This window comes from Xenopus tropicalis, chromosome 9 (assembly GCF_000004195.4).
Source record: "Xenopus tropicalis strain Nigerian chromosome 9, UCB_Xtro_10.0, whole genome shotgun sequence".
NCBI lineage: Eukaryota > Metazoa > Chordata > Amphibia > Anura > Pipidae > Xenopus > Xenopus tropicalis.
Genome location: NC_030685.2, coordinates 35,532,954 through 35,555,609, shown reverse-complemented (window position 1 = coordinate 35,555,609; position 22,656 = coordinate 35,532,954). Strand labels below are relative to the sequence as shown.

General features: G+C 38.9%; 1 protein-coding gene across 2 annotated transcripts; it reads right to left on the bottom strand.

Annotated features, from left to right (window-relative positions):
- Window positions 1-1,242: 1,242 nt before the first annotated feature.
- ercc4 (excision repair cross-complementation group 4) lies at window positions 1,243-22,054 on the bottom strand. 2 transcript variants are annotated; one of them, XM_002935474.5, is made up of 11 exons: window positions 21,796-22,054; window positions 20,601-20,781; window positions 16,762-16,957; window positions 8,916-9,123; window positions 7,642-7,822; window positions 6,793-6,912; window positions 6,333-6,443; window positions 4,845-5,415; window positions 4,388-4,480; window positions 3,796-3,908; window positions 1,243-2,924 (listed from the first exon to the last, which is right to left on the bottom strand). In XM_002935474.5, exons 1-11 carry the CDS (start codon window positions 21,967-21,969, stop codon window positions 2,191-2,193), a joined length of 2,682 nt encoding a protein of 893 aa, XP_002935520.3. In that variant the 5' UTR covers window positions 21,970-22,054; the 3' UTR covers window positions 1,243-2,190. The 2 variants fall into 2 exon arrangements, with proteins under 2 accessions (XP_002935520.3, XP_031749015.1); XM_031893155.1 differs by lacking the exon at window positions 21,796-22,054 and adding an exon at window positions 18,606-18,660 and having other exon boundaries at window positions 20,601-20,665.
- Between the last annotated feature and the right edge of the window lie 602 nt (window positions 22,055-22,656).

Here is a 22,656-nt window from a genome sequence, read left to right as displayed (position 1 = left end):
AAACACGAATATTGGTAAATATGCCACATTTTATATACTGTATTTACTGCACTAGCCTAAAGTTTCAGAAGTTTAAGTTAATCTTAAGGGGGGTTTGTGCAAATAATTAAGCAGAAAATAAGGTTTGTCTGTCATATAAGCTGATGCTACAGGGCTGACTGTTAATTTGTCATGATAAGTGCACTGGTTTCAGAGCTGCCATGTACTTATGATCAGTATTAATTACTAATCAGCCTAATTTATATACATACAGTTTATTTTGTGAGTCAGTCCCTAAGATCAGGTAATTGAAAAGCAGCACAGAGCATGTGCACTGAAGCAGCAGAAAAGAAGATGGGGAGCTACTGGGGACATCTTTGGAGGCAAAGAAATATTTTCCCTGCCAAAGGGCTGTGGTTGACCTGCACTAATACAGAAGCCCAAAAAATAAGGTACAACATTTAGTTCTCCATTAAATGTAAGAAATACTTCCACCTTGTCTGAAAAGATTACATTTATAAAATTATATCCACAAGTTTTATTTTATATTTGTAACTATTTAGTCTGACACTTACACAGACAAATACAGATCTAAAAGCCTTTTTTGGAAGAGCAGATAGGAAGCATGCATGCCATACCATGTCACTTTTTTGGTGCGACAAATACGTATTTAGAAGTGTAACAGCTCATATAAAGCATGTCATAATTAAAACATAACTTTTATTATTCCAATCTAAAAGCATGTAATTTACATAAAGAGACAATAGAAAAGAAAGGTAGTACATCGTTCCACAAGTCAGGTTGCTACACTTAAGACACACAGAGCTACTAGTACCAGCTACTTGTCACCGCTTCTAAAATAGACAATGCTGATTTACTGATAATGGTCTCTACGTCTGTTTTAGCAGAGGCAATTCTCAGTACTGTCTATGGCACGGTACTTTCTGCTGTTTAGTAGCCGTGACACATTGCTGCTACTAAGCAGCTCTGTGCGTCTTCGGGAGATTAGTCGCCTGCGATAGCAAAGATTTATCGCGGGCAACTAATCTTCCCGTCTGCCACCTCCCTTAGGGCAGTGGCACAAGGGGAGATGAGCCGCCCTGCGACAAATCTTCGTTACTGCGGGCGACTAATCTCACCCCAATACCATCCCACTGGCAAGAATGTAAATCGCCGGTGGGATGGCATACGCGTTGATATGAGTTCCCGAAGTCGCCTGAAATTTCCTTGAGAGGCAACTTCGGGAAATCGTAGCGGCGCGTATGCCATCCCACTGGCGATTTATATTCTTGCCAGTGGGATGGCATTGCAGGGAGATTAGTCGCCTGCAGTAGCAGGGCAGTAGTAGCAGTTACTTATCGTGGCTAATAAAATAGTAGCCACCAGGCTACTAGTTAAAAACAAACAAACTACTGCAGTTAGCAATCCTCTAGCTAAGTATGGATTCTAATAAATTCTCTCAGTGCAGTATAAAAGTATAAATGCATTTATTATTCCTAGAGTTGTTAAATCACATTTTTATTAGACTGTTTTCATGACCTAAACTATTTTTCCTGCAACAAACAATTTGATGTACTGGTTAATCAATCATTGAAATAAATAAATATATATTTACATATATAGAAAAAAATAAAGCTTATTGTATTAATATAATAATGATGGTTCCCATTTAACCTTCAGGTTCTTTGTCTTATTCTACAGTGGGGGCACCAGCACACTTTTTCTAACTATAGATCCCCTTTAAAGAAACAAATTGGGGTAATATAGCCACTGCTTGTTTTTGAACCTTTTCTGCAAAGTCATCAAATGTGCATTCAACAAAATAAATAATAGTAATGGAAATTTTCTGCTACTATCAGTTTTTTTCCTTTTGTGTAAAATTCATAACAAGAAAACCATGGATCGCACAACCATGGGGGAGTGGTTAGGAATTAGGCATGAACTAAATCTTGGACTGAGTTTGGGATTCGTCCAAATCCTAGTGCCTGCCCAAACCAAATTTTGAACCCTAAAAAAATCACATGACTTTTAGATCATGTGATTACATAAAATGCTGCACAAGCACGATTTCCCTTCTGAACTGTATTCATTTGCATTTGCAAGATAGGACTTTGATTCCATTCAGCCACATCCGGAAGAATTGGTTTTGGAGATAGATACAGGAGGTAGGTATTTAATACATTTAAAATTAGTTTATCCTGTTTGAATACGTCACCTTTTTGCTTTTCCCTGAGAAACAGCCTCTGTATATGAGGTGCGCATAAATTCATAAAGTTGCTTAGCATTGTTAGAATTTCCTAGAATTTCTGTCAGTTTTTCCAGAGACAGGGTTGTCAGTTCTGCAATACTTGTTACATGTTTCATGATGGCCCTGCAATTTTTGGCATTTACCCCTGGCATTTTTAGAAGAAAGTCCTGAGGGCCTGGATTGTACTTCTCAGACTCTGGTAAGCTTTCTGAATCAGCAGTAATAGCCATTGCAGTTGCAGAATCAGGTTGAGGACGGTTCTGCTTCAGCTCCTCAAACAGCTCTGCTGTGGCATAGGGGGAAGGGCACCAAAGGATACGCAGTCGTGGAAAATGAAGGGTGAGTAAAGCGATTTTGGATGTGATATCATTAACTGAGATTTCTTGGTGAATGGAGTTCTTTGACACTAGAGAAAATGGCTTGTTGGGATCAAACTCAATAAGAAGAACAGGCCTCTTGTAATAACGGCACATAGAAACACATTGAGTGTATAATCTGCCATTGTTTAGAGAGCCAATCAGATCACTTACACTTTTTCTCTCAACACATATATCAGGTGTTAAAATATAATCTCCCACTTCCAAAGTAACTGGTTCTATATCTATTCCACGGCGATGAATTAAAGATGGAAGCTCGCTACGGAACTCACGCATATCAACAATAATGGTTTGTTGCACGTTATTCTGCACCTGTCCTCCTACAAAAAGAAACACAAAAGTAAAGATCATTAAAAATTAGTTTAAGCTTGAAAAAACATTCAAAATGCTCATTATAATAAAAAAAAAAATAGCATTAACACCAAAAACTGAAAGGGATATGTTTGCATTTAACTATAATATACAGTTACACTGATCTCATAATCACTGCGTATTTACTTCAGAAGCACTACTACAGTTTATATAAATAAGCTGCTGTGTGATGGGGACAGTTTGTCTGATGCTGCCCCAAGTGGAGAGCAGTGGTGCACCGGATGAGCCTGCAAATGCCAACAACAAACTAATAACAGAATTAGCTTTAAACAGAACCATTATGGATGACAGTGTCCCTTTAAAACAAAGACAAAAAGCAAATCCCAGTGTAGTGGAAATTGGTTTGAGGCCCTTGTTCCATGAAGAGGAGAACAAAAAGCAGCACATGGCTGGGGAGGATTATAAACAGAGCCAAAATTATTTAGCTGATGTTGCAAACGTAATAAATTCTGGCCTGCATCTTTGTGCATTGGCTAATGCTGCTGCACAAAGCTGTGAAACAAATATTGCAGTATCTGCACTTCTTTATAAATTCAAGAAACAAATAAAACAGATGGAGTTATGCACACTAACATTACTCCATTAAACCATAACCTTCATCAATGTTTCAAAAAAAAAGGAGGAACTGCTTTAGCTCATTTATGTGGATAGCTGCATACAGGGCATGTTTACAAGTTAAGCAAGCCAATATAGTCAATAATGTTCCCCTAGGTTACCTTCATAAGTCCAAGTCACCCTTGGCTAATAAGTATGCAGCAACTAAATAATATAAAGAAAAATCCATACGGTACTGTCCAACAGTGAAGCCTTTGTATTTACCAGCTTTTCTTGTGTCAGCAGAGTCAAAAGTGGATGTTACATCTCTCTGAAGGTCTAGATTGGTATCATCTCGCCCATCTCTCTCCTCAGGAATCACCATGCTGGCTTTCTCTCTGCACACAAAACAATGTATGCAAGTGAAAATGAAGTGCGAACATAAAACTTGGAAAGCTGTAGACGTGGGTTTTAAATGCCACAAAATATGAACAAACCTATTCACCAACTGGGTCAACAGTGACCCTTCTATAACCCTTCTATAAAGCACACAGAAGAAAACACCCAATTTGTAATTAGTGTTTATCTTTCAGCAAATCAAATGATTCATTTGCAACTTAAACTCTCCATTCAATAATGATTGCAAAATCATCAGCAAAATAATTTTAAGCCCACCTTTAAGACTATAATCTCTAGTATCTATAATGATTATCTTTATTCTCATTTTTTTCTGATTTCTTGGCTATTACTAGATTAAACACTTTTTGGGTAAGATGCTAATTAGGGCAAAATATGCCCTTGTTTTAGACTAAATAAGATACACTTAAATGTGTAATGGTGGTGTATTTGGCTAGCACATAGGCATGTATGTTTATACCGAATTAGCTGCTCAAAGGCCTCCTTTTCCTTCCTCAAAGATGTCAGGTAACGCTGCTCTTCTGTGGAACCTCCATAGATAAGGAAGTATACCCTTAAAAAATTGAGAAAATCCAAGTGTAAGGAATAAAAGCATAACATACATATTATAGCATAAGGGCTAAATTTGGTTACTATATGATCTTCAATCCCAGTAACTAAATATTTTAGCATAAATTTCTAAATCTTTTTGCACTAAAGCAGACCCCAATGCTCTGTTTTAAGCAATATATAGAATACATTGCATTGTTGCAGTACACCTCTAGATACTAGTAGAAGCTAAAAACACTACAGATGAGGTTAGATTAGCTAACCAGTTCCTATTAATTATACTACCGGGTTTTCAATTTAGTAAAGCTTACTCTATGAAAGAAATTGGGATTGTATGCAGTTAAGAACATTGTGGCCTGGTTACATACCTTAAAGGTTTCTGTTTGCTTGCTCTGTAAATTTCAAGCTGACGAACAAAGCTTAGCTCAGAATCATAAAGAACTACATATCTCGGCTCAATTTCATGCAGAACCCTTGTTAGCCCATAGGAGTCACTACAACCTTGCAAAGGGTGAATAACAGTAAGTGGCTCTTTCAAAATGCCATAATAGGAATCTGAAGGCAAATTCAGCTGGAGGTCTTCATACTTTGGTTCCTCAAAGCTGCTCTCTTGACTCACACTTTCCACATCATCTTTCCCCACTTCATCTTCCTCTTCTTTTCCTATCATTTGTGTTAAAGTCAGTTCTGTTTTTGTATTGTTTTTTTTCTGTTTAGATTTGCCCTCTTTCGGCTTCTTGGGAAGGGATGTTTTCATGCTTTTGTTACTACCTTTAGCCGTTATGGCTTTCCTCCTTTTCATCCAAACCTCTGACGCTTTTTCATCCTTCCCAAAGGTTTTATTGTAAAGTCTCTCTAAAAGTGCTTCTGCCCCAACAGCTATGTATTCCCTAAGTTGGGCACAAGTTCGGTCATCACTGGCACAAATTAGCACTCGACCTTGTACACAAATAAATATAAAGAAAAATCAGGAAGGCATCATTATCATTTCGTCATCAATAACACTAACCCTACAAGGAACCCTATAATGTATGTATGGTATGGCTCTAGATCCACATTGAAATATGATTTTATGACTCCTCAGATACATATATATATAAATCTGCAAACAGCATACACACACACAAAGACCCTTATTCAGCATACATTTGATCAAGAATACAGGTTCACACAGGCAGAACTGTCTTTGATAAAAATTCTGCTTTGTTTGAGCTGAGCTCAGGAGAGAAAGTTAGGAGAAATAAATTGAAGCAGACAGCTAGAGCTGAGTTTCTATGGGAATCAACAATGCCATCTCTTTACTGGCTGCTAGACTGGGGGGCGTGTTTAGTAATCTGAGCTTAGAACACCTGAGCATGTCTGGCATGCCAGAAATCATAGCAAATTCCCGAGGGGGGGGCAAGGTGTGGGTTACAGGAAGAGAATGAAATCTAAATGATTAAGGAGATGTTGCAGCCTTACTATTAACCTCTGGACAACCAGTTTGGCAGGTATTGAAAGATTTCAAAGAGGCTGTTCACTGATTACATATTTGTTTGTGGGTTTTACATGTCCTTTAAAGGCAAAATACATTTCTCTCTCAGAAGATGCAGGTGTGAGCGCAGAACAATATTACGGGGTAAAATACAGAATAAGTCTATAAAACATGTATGTGTTAGATAAATTACTAGACGTGGCACATCCTTTCACAACAGGACTACATGTGCCTTCTAAAGCAGTGCAAACATTTTGCTTGTTAATAAATGTGCTATGTATGATTGGGTTGCTATGGCATATTTTATGCATAAACAAATATGCAAAAAACAGAAATAACACCCTGTTCCCAGACCGCATTTCTTTCACCCCCACAAGCTCACCTGGCCCTCCCAGAGCCTCACTGTTCTTGTTTTCCTGTTCAATCTCTTTTAGGACTTCACTTAATGCTTCCCATTTTGGGTTATTCTCTAACACCAGTTCCTTTTTTCCATCTGAAAAAATACATATTAAAAGTCATATTAAAAATACCAGTGAAGTGCAAATCATTCTGCTATTTTTAGTATATTTATTGAAGGCGACATATTTGAAGAAATGTCATATAAACATGTTATAAACACGGACAAAAAAACACATGCCATGCTTGGAACTGCTAAAAATTTCTATACATCAGGTTTATATAAATATAATTTATAACATCTAAACTCCTTTAACATTTAGGGCAACCAGGGCAGTGGAAGAATTATTGCTGAAAACCAATATTTTCTTTATATATTTATTCAGAGCCACAAAAAAATTCTGCAGGCCCAACAAAACATGATATGTGGAATGCAAATTACTTACCTTGCTTTTCATTTGAATCTGACTGTTTTGACTTCTTAATTGCCTTGGAGTCAGGAACATGGTAGACTCTGGCTCGAGCATGCACAAACATAGAGGTGCTTGAGTCAAGAAACAGCCAACCTTACAAATAATCAAAGAAAAGGTATTTTTTTTAAAAATGCACATTTTTAAGTAGCGTTTCATGATTTTATTATATCTTAAAAAAGACACTGAGGAATACAAGCATATCTTGGAGGCAGAACAGGTCCCCTGTCTATCTGATTTTATATGACAGAAACAATTATATTGTCTCAAGAGAAGCATTCTGATAAAGTCTCAAAAACAGACTGCTATCTAGTAGCAGAAACACTGAGGAGTCCACTCTTTTCTTTGGAATGAGTATGAAAGGAGCATACAGTCGATGTCTTCTGATAAAGCTACCATGCAGTGTTTTGTAGGACGGTCAGGACAATTTAGACCATGCTCCTGTTTTTCCCCAGCCAGACTTTTACACACGGACATGCACCTGTTGTGTCTGAAACCACTCCAACTGTCTTGCAAACTACTCCTGTTTTAGTTTTCTAAGATTTGTACTCATGCCCCCTAAATAAGAATACCTAGGAGAAGTGCTCATCCCTTAATCATGGTGTTGAAGGCTAGAGATATAGAAAAGCAAGAAGGACTAAGTACAAAATTACAATTAAAAAAGTACAGTGCCATTTAATACATGTAGTTTGCAGGTGACTTATTTGACTTAATGTCCAAGTTCTTTTAACTGATTAACTTCTACACTGGCTATATAACTATATAAGCATACAGCAAATCCCTGCCACCTGCAGGATGAAAGGTAATTTTAAATAGAAAAATTACCTGAATTCTGCCCAAATGCCTTTTCACTTGCTTTCATTGATTCCAAAAGGTTTAGGAAAGTCACACAGTCATACTGTGATAGATACTGTAATAGCGTACGAAGAATTTTCAAGTCCTGGACCAAGGACTTGGTCTTTGCTCCAAGCTGATGCCACAGTGGATCTAAGTAGTGACGAATAGTCTATGGGAAACCAAAATAGGTTACAAAAATATAACCAGAGCACAATACTGCATTTGTCAGTCAGTGCACACATGGGGCAACACTATGTTTGAATGTACTGTGTGTACGGACAAGTAGATGCCTTCCATTTCAGTGTGCACTGACCATGTAATTTTCATCTCTAGTGGAGAAAAAAAATACATTGCTGTTTGATGTGCTATGACCTGCAAGAGAAGATGCTTAGGAGTCTATCTACACTGACAGAAAAGTGCCTGCTGTGCAGTCTAGAACACTCCTACTATATAAGCCTACAAGAGGCTTTGTTTGGTAGTACATGTTGTTTATAGTCAACCAAAACTTGCCACTAAGTCAGGAATTCAAAAATAACCACCTGCTTTGGGGACACTGGGAGCAACAGCCCAAAGGCTGGCGAGCAACATGTTGCCCAGGAGCCACTGTTTGGGGGTCACTGATATTACAGAGCACCCCTAGTATGAATTAGAGTAATTGTGCCTTCTGGAAGTAGACTGTCATACTCTTTTGTTATGTGAATAGGCTAAATAAGTTACATATGGGGACTTATTGTAGTGGTTGACCTATTTATCTCTGAGTGAGTGAGTTTTGTTCAAGTGTTAAGGAGATTAGACCATAAGTTCTATTGTGGCATAGATAGAAGTAAATGATTTAACATTCTATGCAAGCCATTGAATAACACATCCTTGCTATATTATAAAAAAAACAATGCTTAGCACTTATATTTGCCTATTTGTGTCTGTTAGTTACCCTCCCATATAGATTGTAAGCTCTACGGGGCAGGGACCTCCTTCCTCTTGTGTCCTCGACTCTTAACTTATTGCAGCTGTATTTATCTGTATTTATTGTTATACTTTATATTTATCTATTATTATCTTATTAACACCCTGTTTGTATTAATGAATTCTACTGTACAGCGCTGCGTACATAAGTAGCGCTTTATAAATAAAGATATACATACATACAATGCTAAAAGCATCACATTTGAATAAAATTTGTAAAGCATGTGCTAAATATTTCTACTGGCTATGCCAAACACAATCTAAAAGCAGACAAATTAAAAAAGATCTAGAAATACCACCTTGTCAAAAGCTTTTCCGATAGCATTTTCCAAGGATAAATCTTCTACTTCTAGTGCTGGATTGTAGCGCTTGAGTTCTTTTAAGCAAGCATTCATTATATCTAATATGGAAGACTGGATGGCTAGCATGGCAGGGGTCATGGAGACGTGCAGCTCAACGACTTCTGGCTTATGCTTGTCTAAAAAGGAATTTACAGATACATGGAACCTAGATAAGAAAAAAAATGGTTAAGAGGATTAGCAGGCAAAATATAATTAGGCTAGAATATTTCTAGCTACAAAAAAAGACAGTAATAAATGTAAAACAATGGGGAACAATTGGAAAAGTTAGAATAGTCGAACATACAAGCCTTCATAGCAACATTAAGAAGATTTGCACCAGTACAGTTACTTGTAGCAACAAATCAGAAGTCAGTTTTGGTTAGTCTAACAACTTAGAAAATAAAATAAAAGATTTTATTGGTTTCTATCGGGGGGGGGGGGGCAGACACACTTTGAATAGCATTTAAAAGGCTCCTAATTACATAACATAGGATGACCCATTTTTTTGAATATTCAAAGTGGATCTTCCCCTTTCAAGTACAGCATTGCACCTTGAATATAGGATATTAATCTATAAGCTTTCATAATTAGGCCAGACCTAGGGATAGCGGAAACTTAACTTTGGTAGGTATTACGGGTATTAACTCTTTGTGAGTTACCCCATCATAAAATGCCCATTTTGTAATTTACCCATGTGTTAATGAACACAAGTGACCTCATCAGAGAGTGAAATCTATTACTATGGTGTTGTAACAGTGTGAAATATAATCTTGCCAGTTGACTAAAATATGCAAGAAAAACATTCTAAGTATGCTATGGTTAATACTGTGCCTGCAGGAGATGCCAGCAATGCCTTGCAGATAGAATCATTTCTCCTTGCTTGCTTTAATGTGGCTTCAAAGTTTTTCCCTGAATAAAACCACATTAGAGTTCTGGACTAGTCATTTTCAAGTATTTATATATATATCAAAACTAACAATAGTGTAATGTTCCACCAATTCTATACATATTTATATACGCATGGCACTTGCCTTATACAAACACTCTTTAAGTCAGTGGGTCTTTCATTTGCTCAGCTGCTAAATGATTCTTTCCATATACATTTTAATAATGCGCCTAGCCACAGAAGGCATGCTGGGTCTTTTCTTCGGGGGTGGGGAAGTGGTATATGATTAGAAATGTTAATATTAGAAGTTATAATTAAAAATTAATTATAATATTTCAAGAATTTTACATCTATTGTATTACAAGAACCACCACAAGAAGCATTCATTTAATACAAAAAGCTTAGCATTCACCACTGTGCTGTCTGCAAAGTGTGTTTTCAGATTCTTATTTGTTGTATTGGAAAAATGTGCATTCCAACTTGTGACAGGCACTGAAAGGGTTAACATATTTAAACTTGTTTATGAGAAAATGTTTAAAATCTAATAGGTGCTTATGCCTTCCAAATAGCGAGCAGGGAGATCACTTATAATATGCAATCGTGCCAACCAACATGGCCGCCGCCCACACTGGGAGCTCCTGCGCTGGCGGGGGGAGTTTTTTTTCTTTTAAAAAAAAAAAATTTGTTTCCCCCCCAACCGTAGTGCGGGCTAGCACCTCTGGTGGGGAAAATAATGTAAGGGTGATAGGTGCACTTTGAGCACATACTCAGTAGGAACATGCTATAAAAAGTAGATTTAGATTTATTGAAGATTTCTCCAGAAACCCTACTAGTCCTGCCAATCTGTTCCACTTCCTGCCGCTTCCTTTCCCAGGCTGTGCAGGGGCCCTGCGACACTCACAACACTGCACTGTAGCACAAGAACCAATCAGCAGCTAGGCTGACCTGATAGAGAACTGAAGCCTTTCTTTGCTTGTGTGACTGCAGGGCTGTGATTGCCTACTCCCCCCCTAATTTGCTTCTGGCAGGGACCGTTAAGATATGCACACCCCCCAACACGAACAGGGACCTGAGAGAATCTATAGGAAGCCCAAGGGCCAGTTTTACAGATAGTATTCATCTTTAGACCAACGTAAAACCAGCACCACATATTATTCATAATTGCCTGTAAGAGTTTTTTTCGATTACCCTTTAAAGCAGGGATCCCCAACGATTTTTACCCGTGAGCAACATTCATATGTAAAAAGACTTGGGGAGCAGCACAACCATAAAACATGTTCCAGGGGGTACCAAATAAGGACTGTTATTGGCTATTTGGTAGCCCTTATGTGGACTGGCAGCCTATGTGGACTGGCTTTGTTTGTCTGTACACCTGGTTTTTATGCAACCAAAACTTGCCCAAAAGCCAGGAATTCAAAAATAATCATCTGCTTTGAGGCTACTGGGAGCAACATCCAAGGGGTTGGAGAGCAACATGTCACGAGCCACTGGTTGGGGATCACTGCTTTAAAGGGTTGTCTTTCTCTGTTAGGATCATCCTCTTCTCTTAGTCCCATGGACTAAAGGTGGCCATACACGGTAAGATCCGTTCATTTGGCGAGGTTGCCAAGCAAGTGAATCTTTTCCCAATATGCCCACCTACAGCTGAGCTATATCAGGCTAATTTGATCATTGGACCCTAGGGTGACAGCAGGCATAGGCACTGTTGGATTTGGGATCACATCAACAAGCTGACGCGGCCTCCAATCCGACAGAAAAATAAAACCTGCAAAATGGAGATCTTGCCAATTTCAGGCCGCCGGTGGTGCAAATTGGTCTAAAGGACCAATATCGGCAGCTGAAATCAGCCCGTGTATGGCCACCTTAAGTTAGGTTTTTGTGTGTGACCATCTTATAGATGTCTGTTTCTGCTGAAAGAAGTTAAATGCTGCCACTTGACATTTACACATTCAGGTGTTTTTAGCCAGATATCTGTTATAAACTACAAAGTAGTATACTGCTGGCTCAGAAATCACCATGTGTGTCATGGAAAACATTTTGATCAGGTCTGTTTAAAGTCCCTCAGCCAATAATGGCATCAGTCTGTGCAGAGCTAATCAGCCAGAAACACCCCTTGGACTCCCTTGAGGGTTAACCAATCAGATCTTTGCACTGTGGCACATTAGAAGTGGCTAAATTGGTTCAGTTTAAGAGCATATCCCAAATAGCTTATTTGATATAAATATATAATTCTATTTTAATGATAACTATATGTCTGTGTCTTATAAAAGAGAAAACATATATTCGCTTTATCTCTTTCTGCCGGGCTCATACAAATGGATTGTTTTGCCAGCTCCTTCTTTTCTCAACTTCAAAGTGGAGCAGAGAGTGTATTCTGTACAAGAGCCAAGTTGTTTCTTGCCTGCTATGATTTATTTCTGGTTACTTAAACCTCTAACGAAGAGACCCTGCCATTTCGAATAAGAAACAAACACCAAGATCTGGCACAGTTTTCCTCTTTCCTGACCAATGCGTTCTGCAAGTACATGTGAAGGAACAGCACGCAAACAAGTAAATCAGAACAGCCCAAATAATAACACTGATATTATCTAACAGCAAATTGTTTGAGTCTTGTCTAAATATTACAAAAACAAATACAGTTGGTTTTATTTACAAGACTTAATTCAAGCAATTGTATTTTATTACTTGCTGTAGGTCACTTATTGATTACAAATGACCTCAGAGGCCTAAAACCCACATCTTAACTTAGGGGCTAATTCACACAGGCTACCATGAAGCTGCAGCAAAACATTCTTTTCGGGCCATATATGGTATGTATTGAAGTCTAATCATTTCAAAAATACTTAAAGTGATAAAATAAATAATTTATAGTTTCAGTTATAGCATGGTATGGCCAGAATTTTAAATAAATGGCACTAGCATTAATGCAACTGTTTTCCTTTCACTATTTTCAGAGAAAATGTTTGTAGACACATGTGATTGCCACATATTGATCAGCAAAAGCCATAAAGCTCTGCACACACAAGACTCTTTGTTTTCAGTCTGCCCTGCTCAGTTTAAATACCAATTTTCAACCAGATATTGGACAGCCAGCCAATTCCAAGGGCTTCATATATGGATAGGGTTACCACCCGGCCGGTATTTGCCCAGCCTGTAAATCTCCAGCTAAGGATGGGCTGCAATTACAAATTTACCCGCAATATAATTTGTAAAATTGAATATACATTTGTAAAGTTGATATGTCACTTTTGTATAAAATGCAGTTTAGGTAATCTGATATTTTATTGTAATTAAGTAGAATATCCAGCAAATGCATTAGCTGCTGCTTAAACAAAGCAGCAACCAATGCACCGGATTCTAAAAATTTAGAGAGAGTGGGTGACCAAACTTATGGAGTTGCTACTGAAAGACATGATGGGACAGAAATCTAAACTAATTTTAAATGTATATCATAGCAAAGCAGTAAAGAAACACTGTATACTTTTTCTTCAGGCCACATCCCCCTTACATTCTACATTCTAATCAACTGGAAAAGGCAGAAGAATTATATTATTTGCCTAATTTAACCCTATCTAATGTCAGTAGCTCTGAGGGTGGGGCAGGCGTACTCTGCAAAGTTACATAGTTACATAGTTACATAGTTACATAGGGTTGAAAAAAGACCTGTGTCCATCAAGTTCAACCCATCCAAGTAAACCCAGCACACCTAACCCACACCTACCAATCTATACTCACATACATAAACTATAAATACAACCACTAGTACTAACTGTAGATATTAGTATCACAATAGCCTTGGATATTCTGATTGATCAAGAACTCATCCAGGCCCCTCTTAAAGGCATTAACAGAATCTGCCATTACCACATCACTAGGAAGGGCATTCCATAACCTCACTGCCCTCACCGTGAAAAACCACCTACGCTGCTTCAAATGGAAGCTCCGTTCCTCTAATCTAAAGGGGTGACCTCTGGTGCGTTGATTGTTTTTATGGGAAAAAAGAACATCCCCCAACTGCCTATAATCCCCTCTAATGTACTTGTACAGAGTAATCATGTCCCCTCGCAAGCGCCTCTTTTCCAGAGAAAACAACCCCAACCTCGACAGTCTAACCTCATAGTTTAAATCTTCCATCCCCTTAACCAGTTTAGTTGCACGTCTCTGCACTCTCTCCAGCTCATTAATATCCTTCTTAAGGACTGGAGCCCAAAACTGCACTGCATACTCAAGGTGAGGCCTTACCAGGGACCTATAAAGGGGCAAAATTATGTTCTCATCCCTTGAGTCAATGCCCTTTTTTATACAAGACAGCACTTTATTTGCTTTAGTAGCCACAGAATGACACTGCCTGGAATTAGACAACTTGTTATCAACAAAAACCCCTAGATCCTTCTCCATTAAGGAAACCCCCAACACACTACCATTCAGTAGATAGTTTGCGTTTATATTATTTCTACCAAAGTGCATAACTTTGCACTTATCAACATTGAACCTCATTTTCCAGTTTGCTGCCCAGTTATCTAATTTTGTCAAATCGCTCTGCAAAGCGGCAGCATCCTGCATGGAACTTATAGTTTTGCACAATTTAGTGTCATCAGCAAAAATAGAAACAATACTGTCTATGCCCACCTCCAGGTCATTAATAAACAAGTTAAACAGCAAAGGCCCAAGGACTGACCCCTGCGGTACTCCACTAACCACACTGGTCCAATTAGAAAATGTTCCATTTACAACCACTCTTTGTACTCTATCCTTCAGCCAGTTCTCTATCCAATTACAAATATTATGTTCTAGGCCAATATTCCTTAATTTGATCATTAACCTTCTGTGAGGTACTGTATCAAACGCTTTAGCAAAGTCCAAGTAGATGACATCAACTGCCATTCCAGCATCAAGGTTCCTACTCACCTCCTCATAAAAGGCAACTAAATTAGTCTGGCAAGATCTGTTACGCATAAAACCATGCTGGCACAAACTAATAGTATTGTGAACTGCAATGTATTCAAGTACCCTATCCCTTATTACCCCTTCCAAAAGTTTTCCTACTACTGATGTCAGACTAACAGGCCTATAGTTTTCAGGCTGAGAACGGGATCCCTTTTTAAATAACGGCACCACATTAGCAATCCGCCAGTCTCTTGGCACCATGCCAGACCTCAATGAATCCTGAAAAATTAAGTGAAGAGGTTTGGCAATCACAGCGCTCAGCTCATTTAATACCCTGGGATGAATCCCATCCGGCCCTGGACCTTTGTTTACCTTTACATGTTCAAGTCTCTTTTGAATTTCCTCCCGAGTGACCCATGCGTCAGTAGCTAAATTACTAGAACTGGGCATATTACAAGGGAAGCCTTCATTATCTGGCTCCTCAGATGTATAGACAGATGAAAAATAAGAGTTCAAAATTTCAGCTTTTTCCCCGTTTTCATCAACCAACGTACCCCCCCGTGATAATAAAGTTCCCACCCCTTCTTGCTTCATTTTTTTACTATTCACATAATTAAAAAATAATTTTGGATTCTTTTTACTCCTAGCAGCAATATCCCTTTCCATCTCTATTTTAGCTTGCCTGATAGCTTTTTTGCATGCTTTATTTGCTTCCTTGTACCTGATGAAAGTTTCTGCTGTCCCAGCTAACTTGAATGCCCTAAAAGCACGTTTTTTCTTACCAACCTCGACAATAACACTTTTATTCAGCCATAAAGGTTTTGCTTTGCGATGCCTCTCCTTGCTTACTAGGGGGATATACTGTTGCGTATACCTACAAAGCAATGTTTTAAAGATGTTCCATTTTCCTTCTGTGTCTAACCCCATGAAAAGCCTTTCCCAGTTGACACATTGCAGAGATGCCCTTATACTGGCAAAGTCTGCACGTCTAAAATTGAGTGTTTTAGTTACTCCCTTATAGCGCTGTCTCTGCAGCATTATCTCAAAGGAGACCATGTTGTGACCAAGTTGTCAGTTTTAAGAGTTTTATGCAAATTTAAATTGGTCAATCTTAAGGATTCTTCACATTGTTCACATTGTGTCCAATCATTTACGGGACAGATAAAATTAATTAGACTATTTGACAGCAAAAGATTAGTAGTTATAATTTTTGTAACATTTACTATGAATTTTCCTGACTGTCAGGAAAATGTTGCCAATAGAAAAGCATTTAAAGGAGAACTAAAGACTTCCCAAATCTTACCCCCCCTCCTCTTCCCACCATCTTCCCCTTTTCCAATAAACATCTATTACACTGAAAAGTGTCCTTAGTGTAGTAATATGTGTGAGGACTAAAAAAAACAACAAGACTTATGAATCTGCCATAAACATGCAAAGTTGCACAGCGGAGTTCACAGGAACTATCCCCTTCCATTATGCATCCTCTTCTTTCAGTTCAGCTACACTAGGCTTGCAGGAGCAGGCGCTGTTAAAGCTAGGTCCAGAACCTGCTTAAACAGCGCATGGTTCTGCAAGATCCGCATCTGTGAAGTAACAGAAGTGAATCTGTACTGGAACAAAATGGCGCCTGTAAGAGGGTTGAGGTTTAGGGGAAGTTAGTTCTTCTATAATGAAATTACATGCATCAAAGCAGATTCATTTTTTAAGTAGCCAGAATGTGTTCAAGTGCTTGAGCTAGCTAAACACTATCCTGCTCTACTGGCTTTAAGAATTCCACTCTAGCTCTCTATTAATTTTTTTTTTATCCCAGTGCACATTAATGCAAGATTTTTTTTCCCCCATGTTGGCATGGATCATTTTTAATATTCACCAGGAGGAACTCATTCTTACCAAACAATAAATAAGTGAACACTAATAAATAAGTCCCTTTATATTTGCCTTCTCGATAAAATGTACTGTACTACAATATTAGCTACTGCTAAGAGAACTGCATAATAAATTAGCTGTTTATTCTAAAAATGGCAGGCTTACCGTGGCCATAGATACAGCTTTTTAACAAACAGGTTTCTCATTACTCGTTCCACTTGGCAGAATCCAGTGTGAAATGCAACTGGATTGTCTGTGAAGGCTTTGATGAAGCCCTGCTTATTCTTCTGGCGATAGAGGCGTAGTATAAAAGCTTCTTGGCAGGATTCTATAATCTTGTGTGCTTTATAAACAAGGATACCTAAGAATTATATTAATAGTAGCATTTAGAATGACAGAGTGACAAATATTTGATTAATCACTGAATACTTCTGATGATGTACAATATGACATGATTTGGTAATGTCAAAACCTGCAGATGCCAAGTTATTATGCACCCCCATATTGATTCTAATTGCTCACCTCTAACCAAGGTGGTGCCGCTCTTCTTCAAAAGACACATTGGCCCAAGATACTTTATTCAGGTGAGAGGTGCACCATCATATTTTTCCAACCTCCCAGGAATGCCATGAACTGATTCTAAAAGGGCAGTACATAAATCTATGAAAATATTCTGTACTGCTCATGTTCTAACCAAAGCAAAAAGATGGTGGCACTACTATCAGAATAGATTTCCCTAGGAAGCAGATGAGCAACTAGAATAACTTGGGGATGCTAACAACTTGGCAGTGTTTTAAGATTTGCTTGATGGATTCTGGACCAGCAGGAATGTAGCAAATCGAACCTCATTTTTTTTTTTGTGGACCATTCACTATATCTGCATGTAAGAAATATCTGAAATATCTATTAATGGTGACACACTGCACACAAGGGCCTGGGGCCTTAAGAAGCACCGGCCTGGAGTAGGAGGTAAATGACTTGAAATCACCCAATGATGCTATCTAAATGTCTGCTTTAATAATGTGCCAAATCAGTGATTTACAAGAGCTTAAAAATATTTGTGTTCTAATAATTAATTTCTTAAAGTGGACCTGTCACCCAGACATGAAAATCTGTATAATAAAAGTCCTGTTCAAATTAAACATGAAACCCAAATTCATTTTTATATTAACACATCCAAACCCATTATAAAGGCATTTAAAAATCACAGCTGTCAATCATATATTGCTTGCCCCGCCTCTATGCCTTAGGCATAGAGGCGGGGCAGACAATAACTTTAGCTTTCCATTCAGCACTTCCTAGATGTCACTGCACATCTCACTTTCCCCTCCCTCCTCATCATCTAACTGTGTAGCCAGTGCATAGGCCTGGGCATCTGGTCCCCCATTCTGGCACATAAACAAGATTTTGGCATGATACAAAGCTTGCCTTCATAACAGTGTCCACAAAATGGTGCCTGCCTGCCTGCTTGCTTTGATTAATTCCAAGACGGAAGGAAACAAGGTTTCTATTATTTATATAGAGTAAGTAAAGTTTATTTTTCTCAACTAACAATATAGAAAATAATTTTGACTTATTTCTTAGGGTGACAGGTCCGCTTTAATACAATTAAAAAATGTAATGCCAAATATTATAGTGATGGAGAAATATAAGAGGATGAATAAATGATTTCAAAGTCATTTTGTATCTTTCCCTTCTATTAATTTCACTGCTGGTTCTGACAACATGACCATTAAGACATCTATGGTCCAAGTCTCTGCATTTGCCCCCAGTAACTCTTTCTGAATGCTCTTTTAGACACATATCGGTCTTCTCTTTCAAGGTGCTGGAATACTTTGACAAAAATCCCTTATATACCTGTGTAGTTAATTAAATCCTTACTGTAGACTTACACGATAGCAATAAACTGAGCAATTGTGAGATAACAAATGTTATATGGACATCTAGTGGCAGATACACAGCTTTGCACTACAGGTAAAATATACATTGTATATATTATATATACACACTTCATATAATTCTTTTTGTGCAGGTCAGTTTCCTTTCTCTATTATTGGGAGGCTACTGCAAGACATAAACACAGTATTAATTGGGCTAAAGCTAATGACACATGGGGCAACTAAATGATTTTGTAATACAAAAACTGGTATACTACTGCTGTCATTCTGGACTATTTTATAGTGGCAAGAGTTGGTTCATGTTATAACTTTCAATTGTACATTATATGGCACTTGCATTCAGCCTTAAAGGAGAAGGAAAGGCAAAGTCACTTGGAGGTGCCAAAATGTTAGGCACCCCCAAGTGACTTTAATCGCTTACCTTCTACCCCGGGCTGGTGCCCCTGTACAAAGAAAACAGCATCAGCCCGGGATAGCAGCGATCGCTTCCTCCTTCCTGATCGTTCGCGTGCGCATGCGCAGAAGAGTGAAAAGCCGAACTATAACAGAGAAGTCGGCTTTTCGCTCTACTGCGCATGCGTTTGTCCGGGACAATGGGATGAAGCGCGAGTAGGAAGGAGGAAGCGCTCTCGACAGGTACCCCGGGCTGGTGCTGTTTTCTCCTAACAGGGGCACCAGCCCTGGTACAAGGTAAGCGATTTAAGTCACTTGAGGGTGCCTAACATTTTGGCACCCCCAAGTGACTTAGCCTTTTCTTGTCCTATAAAACAAGAGGGAAACAAATCATCATGCCATTCACAAAGAATGCGTACCAAGCCATAGATACAGGAGCTCTCATGGAAATTGGCTTCAAGAAGAGTCAGGGCACCGCAATCTTCCACTACTGGGCATGCCATTCCTCTTTTCTTTTGCATTGCATATCAATAATTTTATTGGCTGTCAATTTGATTAGCAATATACAAAAAAGGAGGAGAACATATAACATACAATGGACATACAAAGTAGCAATTCAAGCTTGCACTGCCCTGACTATTTCTGGAAGAAATGAAAGTGACCTCACTCTCTGGGCACAGAGCCTCAATTAGCTGAATAATTACTCTCTTTAAAAAAAAAAAATTTTTAAAAAGGCGTGATTTTTGCTAAATGGAAAGTATGGATGCACCGAATCCTGTATTCGGTTTGGGATTCAGCCAAGATTTGGCCTTTTTCGTCAGGATTAGGATTCTGCCAAATCCATGGCCAAATCGAATCTGAATCCTAAAATTCACATGACTTTTTGTCACATAAACACAGAAGTTGAAACTTTTTCCCATATGTAACACTTCCAAAACCTAATTAGCATATGTAAATTAGGATTTGGATTCGGTTCTGTATTCCGGCGAATCCAAAAAAAGTGTATTCGGTGCATACCTAATAGAAAGCATAAAGGCAATTTTTAAACAGTTGAACTACCCCTTTCTATAGAACAATAAGAATGCTTCAAACAATTATTATTTTCATAAAATGTGTACCATATCTACTGAGGTAAATCTCAGTTCAGTCAATCTGAGAAAACACTGTATCAGGCTAAATTCATATCGGAACAGCACACATTTACACCAAAATCCTTCCAAATCCAGTATTCCAGTTCCGCTACCTCCCTCAGGCAGGCTATCACTCCTGTGCTCCTGTTGTAGCACTAAATTACCCATAGACATCATATAGAATAATGAAGGACACCTGACAATGCAGGACTTTGCTGCAAATAAATGTTTATTAGCGTGTTCCACTACATTTAAAAAGGGCTTTGCCCAAAACATGTAGTGGAACACGCTAATAAACAATTATTTGCAGCAAAGTCCTGCATTGTCAGGTGTCCTCCATTATTCTATATGATGTCAACAGCACACATTTACCCCTTTCAAACAATAAATACAGCCAAAATATATAATATATATGTAATTTAGAGAACTAATAGTGTCAAGGGAAGCCCTCTGAAGTGCAGTTGTTCCAGGCAGGTTTTTAACAGAAACCAAGACTTTTGCAAGTCTATTGGTTTGATGTTGTGAATAATACATACTGTACATAATAAGTGATCATAATTCACTTACCATAACTTCTACTTACCAGTAATCAGGTTTGCAGGGATCCGATCAGTGAGAAAATCCACCACAAGAATTCGACTTGTGACAAACAGAACACCCCCCTGTGTGTAGACATCATATCTCTCCCCAGTGGCAACCTCATTAGTAATAATGCGGGGTAGGTGTGTAACACCTTCTGATCTCAGTTGGTCTATAAGGTACTCCTGCAAGAAAAAGAAAAAAAAATTCTATAACAAAAAAAAATCTCTGCTGTTCACCTTTTGCTAAAAAATTCTGTGTTAATCCAGGAATGTACAGTATGCAGACCTTAGCTGTAGTTTTACTTTAATCTTGCTAATATAAAAGGGAAAGCAGTACACCGATGTGTCAATAACAGTATTCTAATTAGCGGAAAGGTACAATTAATTGGTCCCTTATGGGGAGACCTATGCTTGTTACCTTCTTAAAGGAACAGTAACACCAAAAAATGAAAGAGCTTTAAAGTAATAAAAACATAATGCACTGTTGCCCTGCACTGGTAAAACTGGTGTATTTGCTACAGTAACACTACTATAATTTATATAATAAGCTGCTGTGTAGCCACGGGGCAGCCATTCAAGCTGGAAAAAAGGAGAAAAGGCACAGGTTACATAGCAGATAACAGATAAGTTCTGTAGAATACAATAGTGTTTTATCTGTTATCTGCTATGTGCCTGTGCCTTTTCTCCTTTGAATGGCTGCCTCCATGGCTACATAGCAGCTTATTTATATAAATTATAGTAGACTTTCTGAAGTAAACACACAACTTCTACCAGTGCAGGGCAGCAGCACATTATATATTAGTTACTTTTATACACTTTCATTTTTGGTGTAACTTTAATGTGAACTGCCCCTTTCATAGCATACCTTAAAACCCCCAAATAGAAAGAAATCCCAAGATATAACAAATTAAGTAAGGACCTTGACATGGAAGCCATAGTTCCTCCATAAAGGTTCTACCATAAAGACCTCTTTAAGGAACTGTTTTCTGCTAATTTTTTTAAAGAGTCAGAACCAAAGATGTTAAAGTGATAAACAATGCCTGCAATACTTATACAAATAGCTTTTGTAAAAAAAAAAAAAAACAACTTCATTTTGGAAGTAGATCTATGTTACCATTTACCAGGTGAAGTCTTTTGTACACTTTGCCACTTTTCCTTTAGCTATGATCACTTATTTAGAGCTGCCTGGTATCTTACCTCCTCTGCTGTGTTGGTGTTCAGCACCAAGACGAGATTCCCCGGATCACAATAGAGCTTGAGGAAGTTCTGCAGGATTCTGTCAATACCCAGGCCCCGGGCTGTGATGACAAGCCCATCCTCGTGGAAGAGATCTAAAAACACCTGATTCTCATGTTCCAAGAGGGGAGCCATTAGCGATACTACGCGACTTCCTGCCCAGGTCCCAGACCGACACCATAAACAGGAAGTGTCGCATCTACTTCCTATCCTCTCAGAGAACCCGGGTGACATCACCATCACGTGACCGTGCCATGTGAGCGCCCTGTGCGGGATTAGCTGGCACTGAGCGGTACCATCAGTTAGAGCGGAGTCTTGGCTGCGGCGTTGCTCTGGGAAATCATATTATCTGTAACTTAATTCCCCCGGTATGAGCTGTGCCAACTCATATCGCAGGCTATTAAAGCGTGTAGCGTGCCACTTTAACTTTCAGGTTCGGGGGGTATTAGCTCTGCTAGAGGGAGGGAATGCTGGGGTGGGGGCTTCACTGTGCCATTGGATGCTGGGGTTATCGGAATTGACTGTGCCACTAGATATTTGGGGGGGGGGCGGGTTACTGTGCCACTAGATGTTTGGGGGGGCGGGTTACTGTGCCACTAGATGTTTGGAGGAGGGGGGCGGGTTACTGTGCCACTAGATGTTTGGGGGGGGGGGCGGGTTACTGTGCCACTAGATGTTTGGGGGGGGGGGCGGGTTACTGTGCCACTAGATGTTTGGAGGGGGGGGGGCGGGTTACTGTGCCACTAGATGTTTGGGGGGGGCGGGTTACTGTGCCACTAGATGTTTGGGGGGGGGGGGGGGGGGCGGGTTACTGTGCCACTA

What these genes read in the sequence shown, in the direction of transcription:
- ercc4 (XM_002935474.5), bottom strand. Translation starts at nt 21,969, where the DNA reads ATGGCTCCCCTCTTGGAACATGAGAATCAGGTGTTTTTAGATCTCTTC. An exon ending in AAGCTGTATCTATGGCCACG is followed by an intron (nt 9,124 to 16,761) that starts GTAAGCCTGCCA and finishes TTTCTTATCTAG; the next exon opens with GTTCCATGTATCTGTAAATT. An exon ending in TGAGGCTCTGGGAGGGCCAG is followed by an intron (nt 5,416 to 6,332) that starts GTGAGCTTGTGG and finishes TTTGTGTACAAG; the next exon opens with GTCGAGTGCTAATTTGTGCC.